This window comes from Herpailurus yagouaroundi, unplaced genomic scaffold, assembly GCF_014898765.1.
Source record: "Herpailurus yagouaroundi ecotype Mexico unplaced genomic scaffold, PumYag 163, whole genome shotgun sequence".
In the NCBI taxonomy this organism is placed as follows: Eukaryota; Metazoa; Chordata; class Mammalia; order Carnivora; family Felidae; genus Herpailurus; species Herpailurus yagouaroundi.
In genome coordinates, this window is record NW_024412404.1 from 5,354,294 (window position 1) to 5,368,583 (window position 14,290).

Below are 14,290 nucleotides of genomic sequence, written 5' to 3' on the forward strand. Positions count from 1 at the left end.
TGAACTCCTTTCTATGAATCACTTGCCTAATAACTTTTTACAAGACTACTTGGTGAACAATAAGATGTATCAAGAATTACAAACTATTCAAAGATGTTTAAGTTTCAATTACCTTCTTTACATCTAATGAAAAGAATTATATTCCTGACCTGTCACCAAAGTTCCTATTTTATTACAAAATCAATATATATATATACATATATATGGATATATATATGTGTGTGTGTATATATATATCCATATATATATACACACTGCTATCTTTTGAATAAATTATATATAGTATTTAATGTAATATCATTGATGATGATGATTGTCTTATTCGGCTTGGGCAGTCATAACAAAACATCATATATTGGGTTGGCTTAAACAAGAGAAATTTATTTTCTCAGAGTTTCAGAAGCTGTCCGAATTCAAGGTGCCAGTGTGGTGGGTTCATGGAGAGGACTTTCTCCTTAGGTTGCAGACAAGCTGTCTTCTCAGTTTGTGCTCACATAACCTTTTCTTCTTGGAAGTGGGGAGAGAGAGAAGCTCTCTGCTGTCTCTTATTAAGGCACTAATTCAATTATGAGAGGCCCCTCCCTCCTAACCCTAATTATCTCCCAAACACCCATCCCAGATACCATCACAATGGGGGTTAGAATTTTGTAATACGAAATACTGAGTCCATAACAACAGTAATGGCAGCATAAACTGTCATTGGGAGTACTTACAATGTGTCAGGCAAGGTTTTACAGAAGGGAATACTAAGGCATAGAGAAATTAAGCAACTTAACAGCTTTTGGGCAATTATGTAAATAATGATACACACATGAAAACACCTAAGTTTAGACTTCTCTTTTTTCAGTAGCACCACCTAACAAACTAAGAACTGCTGAATGGCTCAGGAGGAGGAAAACCATCAAGTTCAGTTCTTTCTTAGCATAAGGTGGCTTGACAGACAAAACAGTAATTTCTAGACATTTGAAAAAGTGAAGGAGTGAAGCAGCCTGACCAAACAAGAAGGAAAGAGCCTTCCAGAATCTCAAATTCTGAGAATGCTTTTAAAGCACGGGAGTAAAATCAATAAATAGAGCTTTTCTATATAAGAAAAAAGGGATACCTGGGGAGTAGTTTACAAATCTGAAGGCATGAGGATGCAACGAAAAGAGTTTAAAGGAGTGGGACAGCAACCAAAAAACAATCTGAGGAAGAAAAATCCAAGTTAAATGCAAAGTCCTGAATATTACAAATGCTTGTTAATAAATCCCCAACATAATTTATTTAGAAAAAATCTCAAATTCTGATTTTGATCTTTTGAGGCATGATTAGAGATTATGCTAAGGATATACTGTTTCTACAGAAAAGAGGTCAAATGCATAAGCTCCCATAATGTAAATATAATTCCAATTCCTAGAAGCATTTAAAAAAATTTTTTAATGTTTATTTATTTTTGAGAAAGAGAGAGAAACAGAATGTAAGCGGGGGAGAGGCAGAGAGAGAGGGAGACACAGAATCCGAAGCAGGCCCCAGGCTCCGAGCTGTCAGCACAGAGCCTGATGCAGAGCTTGAACTCACAAACTATAAGATCATGACCTGAGCTGAAGTTGGACACTTAACTGACTGAGCCACCCAGGCACCCCAAACCTTTTTTTCTTCTTTATTTCCCTTTCTTTTCCTTCTTTCTTCCTTTTCTTTCTTTTCTTTTTAATTTTTAATGTTTGTTTATTTTTGAGAGAGAGAGACAGCATGAGCAAGGGAGGGGCAAAGAAAGGGAGGGAGACACAGAATCCAAAGCAGGCTGCAGATTCTGAGCTGTCAGCACAGAGCCCCATGTGCAGCTTGAACCCAAGGACTGTAAGATCATGACCTGAGCTGAAGGTCAGGTCTGAGCCACCCAGGCGCCCCTATGAAGTCTCATATGTTTTTTAGGGTAAAAGATAGAAGAATGAAATAGCAATCTCAAATGTAGGCCACCTCCTAGTATGTTGGTAGGGCAAAAATTTCTATAATTATACCACATTATCATGGCACAGGTTGATTCCAGGATTTTTTCCTTGAGAGAAAGGAAGGAAAAACGCCAGTTAGGGAGTCCTCTGACATATCCGCTTTCAGCTTTCCCTCCTTTTTGCTTTTAAAAGGAAAATGTGGGAATAGAGGTAAGGGTGAGGAAAGACATATAAAATCACTGAACAATAAATAAAAACACTGAAAACTAAGATTAAATATACATATACTATTCACTCCCTAAATGCCATATACTTGTTAATGAAGCAGCTTTGGTGGGAAGAGAATATATTAACAGAGAAGCAGGACATAAATCTTGGGTCCCAAAAAGTTTAGAATATGGAACCCTATCTCTAAGCTTGCAAATGTTCTATTTCCAGGGAGCTCTTAGAATGTATATCAATTTTTCCATGAGAAATTAATGGTGACTTTTCATAATAGGCACAAGGGGGCACTGAAGCACAAAGTATTAAGTATGTCTTCTAATATACCTCAGGACTTACCCTAGGATTGGGGGGTTATGGAGGGGGGTAGGAGACAGCTGGAATGTATACTATATCTCCATTTCATAAAATTTCTATTCTTAGTTGAAGAAAGAATTTACAAAACTGGATCTAAATGTACACATTTTTTCAGCAATCAAATTCATGGAATGAGTGTTTCCTTCTATCAAACCTTATTAACAGGAATTGCTCTGATCTCTTAATTCTTATTAGGTCAACTGTAATTCATGAATTTAATAAACAACACAAAGTCCTTCAAATGAAAATCACTACTATTTACTGATCTCACCTTTCATTTACTTATTTTTATTAATGTTTATTTTTGAGAAACAGAACATGAGCGGGGGAGGGGCAGAGAAAGGGAGACAGAGCAGGCTCCAGGCTCTGAGCTCTCTGTCAGCTCAAACCCAGGAACCACGAGGTCATGACCTGAGTCAAAGTCGAAGCTTAACCAACTGAGCCACCCAAAAGCCCCTGATCTCACCTTTTAATCAATGGGTCTTTACCACAATAGAGTGAAATCTACAAATATAAATTCATAAACAATTCGTCAATTATTTAGTATGCTGGATTAACACCTCCAATTTTATATACATATAGGCATATACCTCATTTTATTACACTTCACTTTATTGTACTTCACAGATATTGCCTTTTTTTTTTTGTAAAGCAAAAGTGAAGGTTTGTGGCAACCCTGAGCAAGAACAAGTCTACTGATGTCATTTTTCCAACAGCATTTGCTCACTTCACATCTCTGTCACATTTTGGTAATTGTCTCAATATTTCTAACTTTTTCATTAATATTGTATTTGTTATGGCGATCTGTGGTAAGTGACCTTTGATGTCACTAGCATTAACAGTTTTGGGGCACCACAAACTCACACCATATAAAACAGCAAACATAATAAATGTCTTGTAGGTTCTGAGTGCTCCACCAACCAGCCATTTCCCTATCTCTCTCCCTCTCTTCAGGTCCCCCTATTCCCTGAGACACAATAATACTCAAATTAGGCCAAATAATAATCCTGCAATGGCCTCTAACTGTTCAAGTGAAAAGACGTCACTCACCTCTCATTTTATTTTTATTTTTTAACGTTTATTTATTTTTGAGACAGAGAGACAAAGCATGAATGGGGAAAGGGCAGAGAGAAAGGGAGACACAGAATCTGAAACAAGCTCCAGGCTCTGAGCTGTCAGCACAGAGCCTGACGCGGGGTTCGAACTCACAAACTGTGAGATCATGACCTGAGCAGAAGTCGGACACTTAACCAACTGAGCTACCCAGGCGCCCCTCACCTCTCACTTTAAATCAAAAGTCTGAAGTGATTAAGCTTAGCTAGAAAGCCGAAAACCAACACAGGCCAAAAGCTAAACCTCCTGTGCCAGTCAGCCAAGTTGTGAATGCGAAGGAAAAGTTCCTGAAGGAAATTAATAAAAGTGCCACTCCAGTGAACACATTAATAATAGAGCAAAACTTCCTTAATTGCAGATACGAAGAAAGTTTTAGTGGTCTGAATAGAAAATCAAACCATCTACAACATTCCCTTAAGCCAAAGCCTAATCCAGAGCAAGGCCCTAACTCTCTTCAATTCTAATTAAGGCTGAGAGAAGTGAGGAAACTGCAGAAGACAAGTTTGAAGCTTGCAGAGGTTGGTTCGTGAGGTTTAAATAGTCATAACAAAAAAATACAAGATAGGGCACCTTTTGAGATGAGCACTGGGTGTTGTATGGAAACCAATTTGACAATAAATTTCATATATTAAAAAAAAATACAAGATAAAGGAAGCAGCAAGAACTAATGTAGAGGAATATGGCAAGTTTAAAGATGATTTAGCTAAGATAATTAAGGAAGGTGGCTACACTAAACAACAGATTTTCAATGAAAGCAAAACAGCCTTCTATTGGTAAAGATGTCATCTAAGACTTTCATAGCTACAGAAGGTTCCAAGAACAGGCTGATTCGTGTTAGGGGCTAATGCAGCTAGTGACTAAATTGAAGCCAATGCTCATTTACCATTCTGAAAGTCTTAGGGTCCTTAAAAATTATGCTAAATCTACTTTGCCTGTGCTCTATAAATGGAACAGCCTGGATGATAGCACATCTGTTTACAACATGGTTTACTGTATTTTAAGCCCACTCGTTGAGACCTACTGCTCAGAAAAAAATTTCCCTTCAAAATGTTACTTCCCACTGACAATGAACCTGGTCATCCAAGAGCTCTAATGGAGAAACAACAGATTAATGTTGTTTTCATACTTGTTAACAAAAATTCAGGAGTCGTTTTGACTTTCAAGTCTTACTATTTAAGAAATACATTTCATAAGGCTATAGCTGCCACAGATGATGATTGCTCTCATGAATCTAAACAAGTAAATGGAAAACCTTCTGGAAAGGATTCACCATTCTAGATGCCATTAAATACATCTGTGATTTATGGAAAGAGGTCAAAATATCAACATTAACAGGAGTTTAGAAGAAGTTGATTCCAACCCTCATGGATGACTTTGAGGGGCTCAAGACTTCACCTGAAGAAGTTAACTGCAGATGTGGCAGAAACAAAAAGAATTTACAAGGGAAACCTGAAAATGGGACTGAATTGCTGCAATCTCCTGACAAAACTGAATGAATGAGGGGTTGCTTTTTATGGATGAGCAAAGTAGTTTCTTGAGTTGTTATATACTCCTGGTGAAGAAGCTGTGAAGATTACTGAAATGACAACAAAGGATCTAGGGTATTCATGAACCTAGTTAAGAAAACAACAGCAGGGTTTGAGAGGACTTCAATTCTGAAAGAAGTTCTACAATCAGTAAACTGTTATCAAACAATATCACATGCTAGAGAAATCATTCCTGAAAGGGTCAATAAATGCAGCAAATTTCATTACCTTAAGAAATTGCCACAGTCACCCAGCTTTAAGGAATCACCACCTATCAGTCAGCAACCATCAACAAGGCAAGACCCTCTACCAGCAAAAAGATAACTACCTAAAAGCTCACATGATGGTAAGCATTTTTTTTAGCAATAAAGTGTTTTAAAATTAAGGCAACACATTGGTTTTTTTTTTAAGACATAATGCTATTACACACTTACTAGACTATAAAGTAAACATAACTTTTATATGCACTGGGAAACCAAAAACTTCATTGGATTCATTTTATTGCAGTATATACTTTATTGTAGTGATCTAGAACTGAACCCACAATATCTGAGAGGTATGCTTATATATGAAAAGCTATTTTGAAAAATCTAATTTTTTTGTAGAGACAATAACATAATGGATTGCCATGTGCCCATTACCCAGCTTCAACAATGTTTATCTCATGGTCAATCTTGTTTCAACTAAAAAAAAAAAAAAATTATTAATCCATCAGTCAGCATTCAAGTTTCCCAGCATGGGCCTTTTTTTCCTTTTCCATTTGTTCAAATTAAGATCATAGTAGTACCACATATTCCAACTCATTGACATGAAATTTACATTTCTTTTTATCTATAAGGTTTCATTTACCTCTTTTCCTCCTGAAACTTCTTTGTTAAAGAAATGAAGTCGCTTGTCCCATGTAGTCTTCAAGTATCTGTATTTTGTGGACTATACCCCTGTGACATTTTTAAACATGTTTCTCTGTCCACGTAATTTTTTGTAATTGTCGAAGTTAGAGTCGTAATCAAATTCAGAATTGATAAAGAAGACAACCTCATACACGGTACTGTGTTTTTCATTAAGGGGCATACACATATTGCCTTGTATCTGTGATAATAACAGCCAATGATGAACAATGCCTAAATACAACATTTCATTGAGAGCTACAAAAAAGTGACATTCTACTTTTATCATTCCTTCATTATTTACTATCTGTAATGTGCCTATTAAGTGAAAATTCTCATCAAATCTTTGGTTTCCAAAAGGTAGTTTGTTTAGAAAAGGAAGAATAAATGCTTGTTTTTTAAGAGTTTTTGAAAAAAAATGAGTTGGTATCCTAACCTCCCAGAATGGTAAACAATGAGAACACATTTTTTAGGGGAGGGATCATTACAAACTTTTGGATTTAAATAAATGTAGTATGCTTCAAATTAACTGCAGTTGGTTATTTCTATTGTCAAATTTTCCCATCTTGACCAATGAGAGACTCTTCAATTAGTTTCTGAGTCTTTTAGACACGGACTTAGTAGTCTTTTTTTTATTTTTTAATTTTTTTTTCCAATGTTTATTTATTTTTGGGACAGAGAGAGACAGAGCATGAACGGGGGAGGGGCAGAGAGAGAGGGAGACACAGAATCGGAAACAGGCTCCAGGCTCCGAGCCATTAGCCCAGAGCCCGACGCGGGGCTCGAACTCACGGACCGTGAGATCGTGACCTGGCTGAAGTCGGACGCTTAACCGACTGAGCCACCCAGGCGCCCCATAGACACGGACTTAGTAGTCTTTAACAGCTTTCTTGCTTCTGGTGTAACAAAATATTCCAGGATCATCGTATCCATCTCCTGACCCAAACCTGAAACCAACCACATACCCAAGGAACATTGTACTTTTCAACGGGAATCCGCATTACTCAGAGACAACAGTCTGGATTCTAAGGAGTGCTCATTACTCCTGGGTTTGTCATTTTATCTATCTAGACCTTATATAGTGATAAGAGTTAGTATGACTTGATACTGAAAAAATTCTATAGTATTTTTTTAAAATTGTGTTGTTCTTATATTTCTATTTCTTTCTTCTCCCATACTGTAATTCTTGTTATACAATGCACCAACACAAATTCATTTGCCTTGTTGTACAATATACATACAACAGTTTAGGAATAATAATACCAACACTATGATTAATGAAAACCATATAAGGTTTTTATATTGTTCTTATATCTTCAGGGTATAATCCACCAGGCATGTATAATCAAATTACTTGTTTTAAAGTCATTTAAAATAGTTCCTTCCTATAATTATACCACTTAGGCTTCTTTGTTTCATTTTGCTTTCACTTTAGTTTTTTAAGTTTATTTATTTTGAGAGAGAGCGAGCAAACGGGGGAAGGGGCAGAGAGAGAGAAGAGAGAGAATCCCAGGCAGGGTCTGCACTCCCCACAGATTCCGATGTAGGGTTCTATCTCCTGAACCATGAGACCACGACCTGAGCTAAAATCAAGAGATGGATGCTCAACCAACTGAGCCACCCAAGCACCCTTAGTTTTTTTGTTGTTGTTGTTTTGTTTTTTTAATGATTAAAACTTGTTTTAGAATTATTACTTTTACATAGTTTCAAAATTATACCTAGAAAACAAGGTACTGTATATTCATAGAACTTTAGCTATTCCCTCTATCCTTGTTCCCTAAAATGGGTTAGTTTTTTTTTTATTAATTCCTAAATTTAAAAAATAAAAGTAGACAGGGTGGCTGGGTGGCTCAGCCGGTTAAGTGTACAACTCTTGGTTTTGGCTCAGGTCATGACCTCATGGTTTTTGAGTTCAAGCCCTGCATCGGGATCTGTGCTGACAGTGTGAAGCCTGCTTGGGGTTCTCTCTCTCCCTCCAAATAAATAAACTTAAAATAAAATTTTAAAAACTTCTTAAAACATAAATAAAAGTAGAAAGGTACACACACACAAATATATTTAATTAGATACACAGTAACATTCTTTATGAACTTTTCTATATCTTATTACTTTTGCTGCATAATATGTATTGGCCATCATGGCATAGAAGATGCTCCCCATTTGCTTTTACACCCATACAATACTCTATTGGGTAAATGAACCACACTTTATTCAGTAAGAAACCTACTGATGAATACCGTGTCCTTTCAGTCTTTTGCTATTTAGACAGTGCTACAATGAATGTAGCCTTGTGCATGCCATTTTGTATTTATGCCAATCTATGTTTGAGATATATTCCTAGGAGATTTACTAGATCAAAGAGTAAATGAGTATTTAACTTAGATAGATGTTGTCAAATTCCCAATACACAAGGTTGTAAAATTTGGTATTCCAATAGACAATGTGTGAGAGAGTGCCTATTCCTCCAGTCTCAGCAAATGGATATGTTGCTGATTTGAAAGAACAAGGGGTGCAGGGAGGAGCACCTGGGTGGCCCAGTCAGTTGGGGGTCTGACTTCAGCTCAGGTCAAGATCTCACAGTTTGTGGGTCTGAGCCCATCAGACTCACGGCTGTCAGAGCAGAGCCAGCTTCAGATCCTCTGCCTACCTCCCCTCACTCCCGCCCCTCCCCAGCTTGTGCACTCACTCGCTCTCTCTCAAAAATAAACAGATACTAAGAAAATTTATATAAAAAAAAGGAGAGGGGAGAAAGAATCTGACTGATGAAGATTATCACCTAAGGGCAGTTTTATTCACATTTATATGCTATTTCATTGATCTAATCTTATTTTTATTTCCTGCCTTGTTTTTAGTTTGGGTTTTATTTGCATTTCTTTTTCTCTCTTTTTTTTTTTTAATTTTTTTTTCAACGTTTATTTATTTTTGGGACAGAGAGAGACAGAGCATGAACGGGGGAGGGGCAGAGAGAGAGGGAGACACAGAATCGGAAACAGGCTCCAGGCCCTGAGCCATCAGCCCAGAGCCTGACGCGGGGCTCGAACTCCCGGACCGCGAGATCATGACCTGGCTGAAGTCGGACGCTTAACCGACTGCGCCACCCAGGCGCCCCTTCTTTTTCTCTCTTAAGGTAAACCCTTGGGTCACTGATTTTTAGGTTCCTTCTTTCCTTTTTTTTTTTTAATTTTTTTTTAACGTTTATTTATTTTTGAGACAGAGAGAGACAGAGTATGAACAGGGGAGGGGCAGAGAGAGAGGGAGACACAGAATCTGAAATGGGCTCCAGGCTCTGAGCTGTCAGCACAGAGCCCGACGCGGGGCTTGAACTCACAGACTGTGAGATCATGACCTGAGCCGAAGTCGGACGCTTAACCAACTGAGTCACCCAGGCGCCCCAGGTTCCTTCTTTTCTAATAGAAGCATTTAAAGATATAAATTTCTCTCTCAACCCTGAAGATGCACCTACACATTCTGATATACTGCATTTTCATTATCATTCAGTTCAAAATGATGTTTAATTTCCCTTGTTTTCTTCTTTGACCCACAAATTGTCTAGAAGTGTACCGTTTAATACCCAAACATTTGAATTTTTCCCCTAGCCATCACACTGTTAATTTCTTATTTAACTCCACTATGGTTCAAGAAAATAGTCCTGTATTATTTCCTTTTAAATTTATTTAGAATTGTTTTGTGACCCAGCATATTGTCTCTTTTGATGAATATACCATGCACACTTGAAAATAACATGTATTATTACAGCATGAAATGTAGTGCTATATAAATGTCAATTAAATCAAGATGAATGATGATGTTTTTCAAATCTTCAATGTCTTTGCTGGTTTTTTATGTAGTTGTTCTACCAACGCTATGGGAAGAGTGTTAAAATTTCCAACTATGGCTGTAAAGTTGCCTATATGTAATTTATATATTTCTGTAAAATTTTGCTTCATGTATTTTGAAGTTATACTGTCAGGTGCACACATATTTGTCATTGTTATATCAGAATTGTGACCAAGAGGCAGTACATAGATATGAAAAGAAACAGCAACTACATTAACACTTGTTCTAGGTCTGTTTTTTAGGAAATTCAATCCAAAAGTATGAGTCATTGCTATTAGTTGCAATGGATCAGGATCAATGATATAGTTCTTATTTCCAAAGAGACTTACAATCATATTTCAAAAGCATTGCAATAAATATCTAGACAGTAATCCTTATAAAAATACCACAGTACAGATCCTTAAATTCAATTTTTACATAATATATGTATATACATTCTTTCAATTCATTTTTACATCTAAATTCTCTCAATTCACCCAACAAAGTAGATATTACATACATTTTATAGTTGAGAGAGGTAAAACCCAGAAAGACTGAGTGATTTATCCAATATCACAGAGTTAACATTTGGCAGAGCCAGAACTCAAACCTGAGTCTACATTTGCAATATCACACACTGCTCAAAAGGAAGAGAGTATTCAACAATGTGGATGGGAGGCCAAAAAGCAAAGTTACAGTTTTTAATTGTATAAATATGGATAATTCTAGTAAGAAATGGGAGATATTACCTATGAAAGTATGAATTCTATTAGTAAAAGTAATATCAATATCTTATTTCTCAGGACCTAAAATACCTGGGGAATTTAATAAATGTCAGTGTACTGAATAAATGAAGTTGATGAGTGAGTGAAACAATATGGCTATTACAGAGTCTTCTGATTTTAAAAGGACATATATAAATAATGGAAGGAGGGAAATGTAACTAATATATATGAATTAATATCATAAACCTTATTTATAATATTGCAGAATAGACTAAATTTTATAAGTAATACAAAGGAAAACCAAACAAGCCTACTGGTTGTATAAATGTAAGAGGACGAACTAAGAAGAAACAAGAATATTTCATGGGAAAGATGATGTAATGTTAACAGATGCAGAGAGAATAAAGAACTACTCACACCTCCTCTTTTGCATCCATCTTCTCCACCAAGGAGAATTGAGTAGAAAACTGGAAAAGGTAGAAGAAACATAGTTAAAAAGTAAATGAAGTTGAAATGAGAAAAGAAGACAGTAAGAGAATACCTAGCTAACTTTTTAAATTAGTTTTTGCCTACACTGCTGTCTACAGGTCTGAATTAGACATGCAACTCTAATGTGTGTAATATGTAAAACATCATAGGAAAGTAAGTTCTAAAATGCACTGGTTTGGGAAATGGAGAAACTTTTTTTTTAAGAAAATTATTTATCAAAGAAAGACCCTTGAGTTGAAAAGGCTCTTGACAATCCATTTATGTTGATCTATATCCAAAGTACAAAAATTATTATTTACAAGTTGGATTATAAGCACTAAAAAAGAAAAAGGTCACACCAAGAGCAAATTTTATTTCACTACAGTGATCCTAAGTTTTTTCTTCATTGATAAAGTTCTTCTTTTTAGGGAGGCTAGTGTAACTAATACACTAAATTTTTAAAATTATAATACTGTAGAAAAAGATCCTGAATATACTTTTGAATGAAAGAAAAAATATATAAACTCATAGCTGGATTAAAAAAACATAATTTACAGTATTAACCAAGAACTAAAGTAAAACTGATTGAATGTCTTCAAAAGTAATGCATAGGGCTCTAACCTCACACTTCAATCAAGATACTTAGCTGACTCAATAGGATGCAAAGGAAAATAACACACTGGATGATAAAATTAAGATTCCAAAAAATTTCAACAGACTGGAAAAATGAGCAGAATCAACTAATATTAAAATAACAGCAATAGTAGTGATAGTCGACTTCATGAAATAAAGGAAGGCTAAGCTAAGGTCAAAATTTGGGAAAGCTGATAAACACTCCAATTTATAAGACAGAAACCGACAATGGCTCAATATTGGTTGACAGGAAAGTAGGGCTACCAAGAATGATACTGTCTGTTTAAGCAGCAGCTAGACACACAGATCTTTTCATGGCTAGCAACTGCCTCCTTTCTCTCTTTGTAGAAAAGGGAGGTTTTTCTCCTAGAAAAAGGTTATTTATTACAGGGTCTCTGAATAGAGGAGCATATATTAAAGCAAATTGAAGGCAGAGATTACTACTGACAGGAAAATCAAGTGGAAGTTTACATTCTGAAATATGCTGAGAACCAAACCCCTCCTGCAACACCTAGTTTTGTTTGTTTACCTCAATAGGTACAAACTTTGAGAAGGAAAAGATTGGTAGATACCTTTGGGAAACTTGAGCAGTTTAACATACAACATAGTTAAATATACAGACATTAGGTGTTTCCTAAAAAAGCAGCATGATCTCCAAACTATAAAATACAGTCACCAAAACTTGCTCATGTGGCCCAGAGTTCCCAATGTACTTTTTAAGTGTTAAACTACTAAATCTGAGTAGTCAGAAAGAATCATCATATATGTCATGTGAGGAAAATGTCAAATTTAAAACACAGGAACTAAATTACACATAGAGAAAAAAGTAACTGGAAGACGACAAGATTCTGAAGGGAGAAGAAAACAAAACGTTAATATTAATATTCTCAATAAGATAAATGTAACAATCAAAATACAGAAATAGGAAGTTATCAAAAATAACTTTGTGGGAAAACAAAAACATTTTAGGAAATTAAACTGTGATGGAAGAAATGAAAAAAACTCAATAGAAGGTTTACAATATAAAGTTGTAGGGGCGCCCGGGTAGCTCAGTTGGTTAAGCATCTGACTTTGTGTCAGGTCATGATCTCACAGTTTGTGGGTTCCAGCTCTAAGTCAGGCTCTGTACTTACAGCTCAGAGCCTGAAGACTGCTTTGGATTCTGTGTCTCCCTCTCTCTCTACCCCTCCCCCACTCATATTCTGTCTCTTTCTCTCTCTCTCAAAAATAAATAAAAACATTAAAAAAAAGAATACAGACTTGTAAAAATTTCCCCACTAACCAGAACAAATACAATATAGGAGAGAAAAGATATGATAAAAAGGGGACCAATGGGGTCCCATATCCCAAACAAAAAATCTGGAAAAAAGAGAGAGAGGAAAAAAAAAAAAAACAAAAAGAAACAATTCAAGATTTCCCAGAACTGAAACTCCAAGTTCCCAAACTAAAAAGTAACTCCTAAAAAGCTAATAAGCATTCAGATGAAGAGATGTACATCTAGGATTGTCATTGTATAATTTCAAAGCACAATTAAAAGAGAAGATCCCACATACTTCTTTCATATAAAAGATTAAAAAGTAAAGTTGCATGACTTCTCAAAGCAACAACAGAATCTGGAAGACAATACATGAGTGCTTTCAAAATTTTGAGGAAAACACTTCCAATCTCTAATCTAGAATTCTATATCCACTCACATATGAGTCAAGTTTGAGCTTAAAACACAGATCCTTTCGGGGAGCGTGGCTGGCTCAGTCGGTACAGCATGTGACTCTTCACCTCAGGGTTGTAAATTCAAGCCTGATGTTGAATGTAGAGATTACTTGAAAAAATAAAATCTTAAAAAATATATATATAGATCCTTTCAAATGAACAGACCACCAAAAAATGTGCAGACAGGCAATCTTTTTTTTTTTCTCTTTTTTTAAGTAGGCTACATACCCAACATGGGCCTTGAACTCATGACCCTGAGGCCAAGAGTTGCATGCTCTGCACTCTACCAACTGAGCTAGCAAGGTGCCCCAGCAGGCAATACTTTTTAAAGAGATTAATGAATGATATATTCCACCAATATTAGAGAATAAACCAAGACATGGAATACAGGATAAGAATCCAATTTAAAAAAAAGAAAAAGAAAAAAAAGAAATACCAGTATGATGGCAAAACAAGATTACAAGAGGTCTGGAGAGTCCACATATAAAGTCACCAGAAAAGATTACATAAAGAAGATAAAATGGATAGGATACCTAATATACATACTTGAATGTACTAAAAATATTTCACATAATTTGAGGACTCTGTAATTAAATTAGTGACAAGTACACTGGAAATGAAATAAAGGAAATGCAGGACTATTACTATGTAATATATAAAATATCTCCCCCCAGATTAAGTCAATATATAGTAAGTAGGCAACCAAAAACAGTGTTTATATGTCATGATAATATAAATATCAGGTATCCATCTAATCAAAATTATAATTTTATCATAAGTATGGTAGGATACAGATTTATCTCATTTTTACATTTTTTATCTAATCTTGATATTTTAGAAAAACAATTTTCATTTACTTATTTTTTTAAAAATGTTTATTTTGAGAGCCAGCATGAGCAGGGGAG

General features: G+C 35.6%; 1 protein-coding gene across 7 annotated transcripts in view; it reads right to left on the reverse strand.

The window, feature by feature from the left end:
- Window positions 1-14,290, reverse strand: part of JMJD1C (jumonji domain containing 1C) — a 263,025-nt gene that overhangs the window by 206,745 nt on the left and 41,990 nt on the right. For 4 of the 7 annotated variants that reach the window (XR_005793434.1, XM_040485146.1, XM_040485145.1 and 1 more), the window contains exon 2: window positions 10,994-11,041. The exons of 1 other annotated variant lie outside the window; for it this stretch is intronic. Coding sequence is in view for 4 of the 6 variants with exons in the window: in XM_040485146.1 (XP_040341080.1) it covers window positions 10,994-11,041 (48 nt within the window). In the remaining 2 variants the exon portion in view is untranslated. Of the gene's footprint in view, window positions 1-10,991; window positions 11,042-14,290 lie in introns of those variants that run through there. 2 more of the 7 variants (XM_040485148.1, XM_040485147.1) reach the window with 2 other exon arrangements.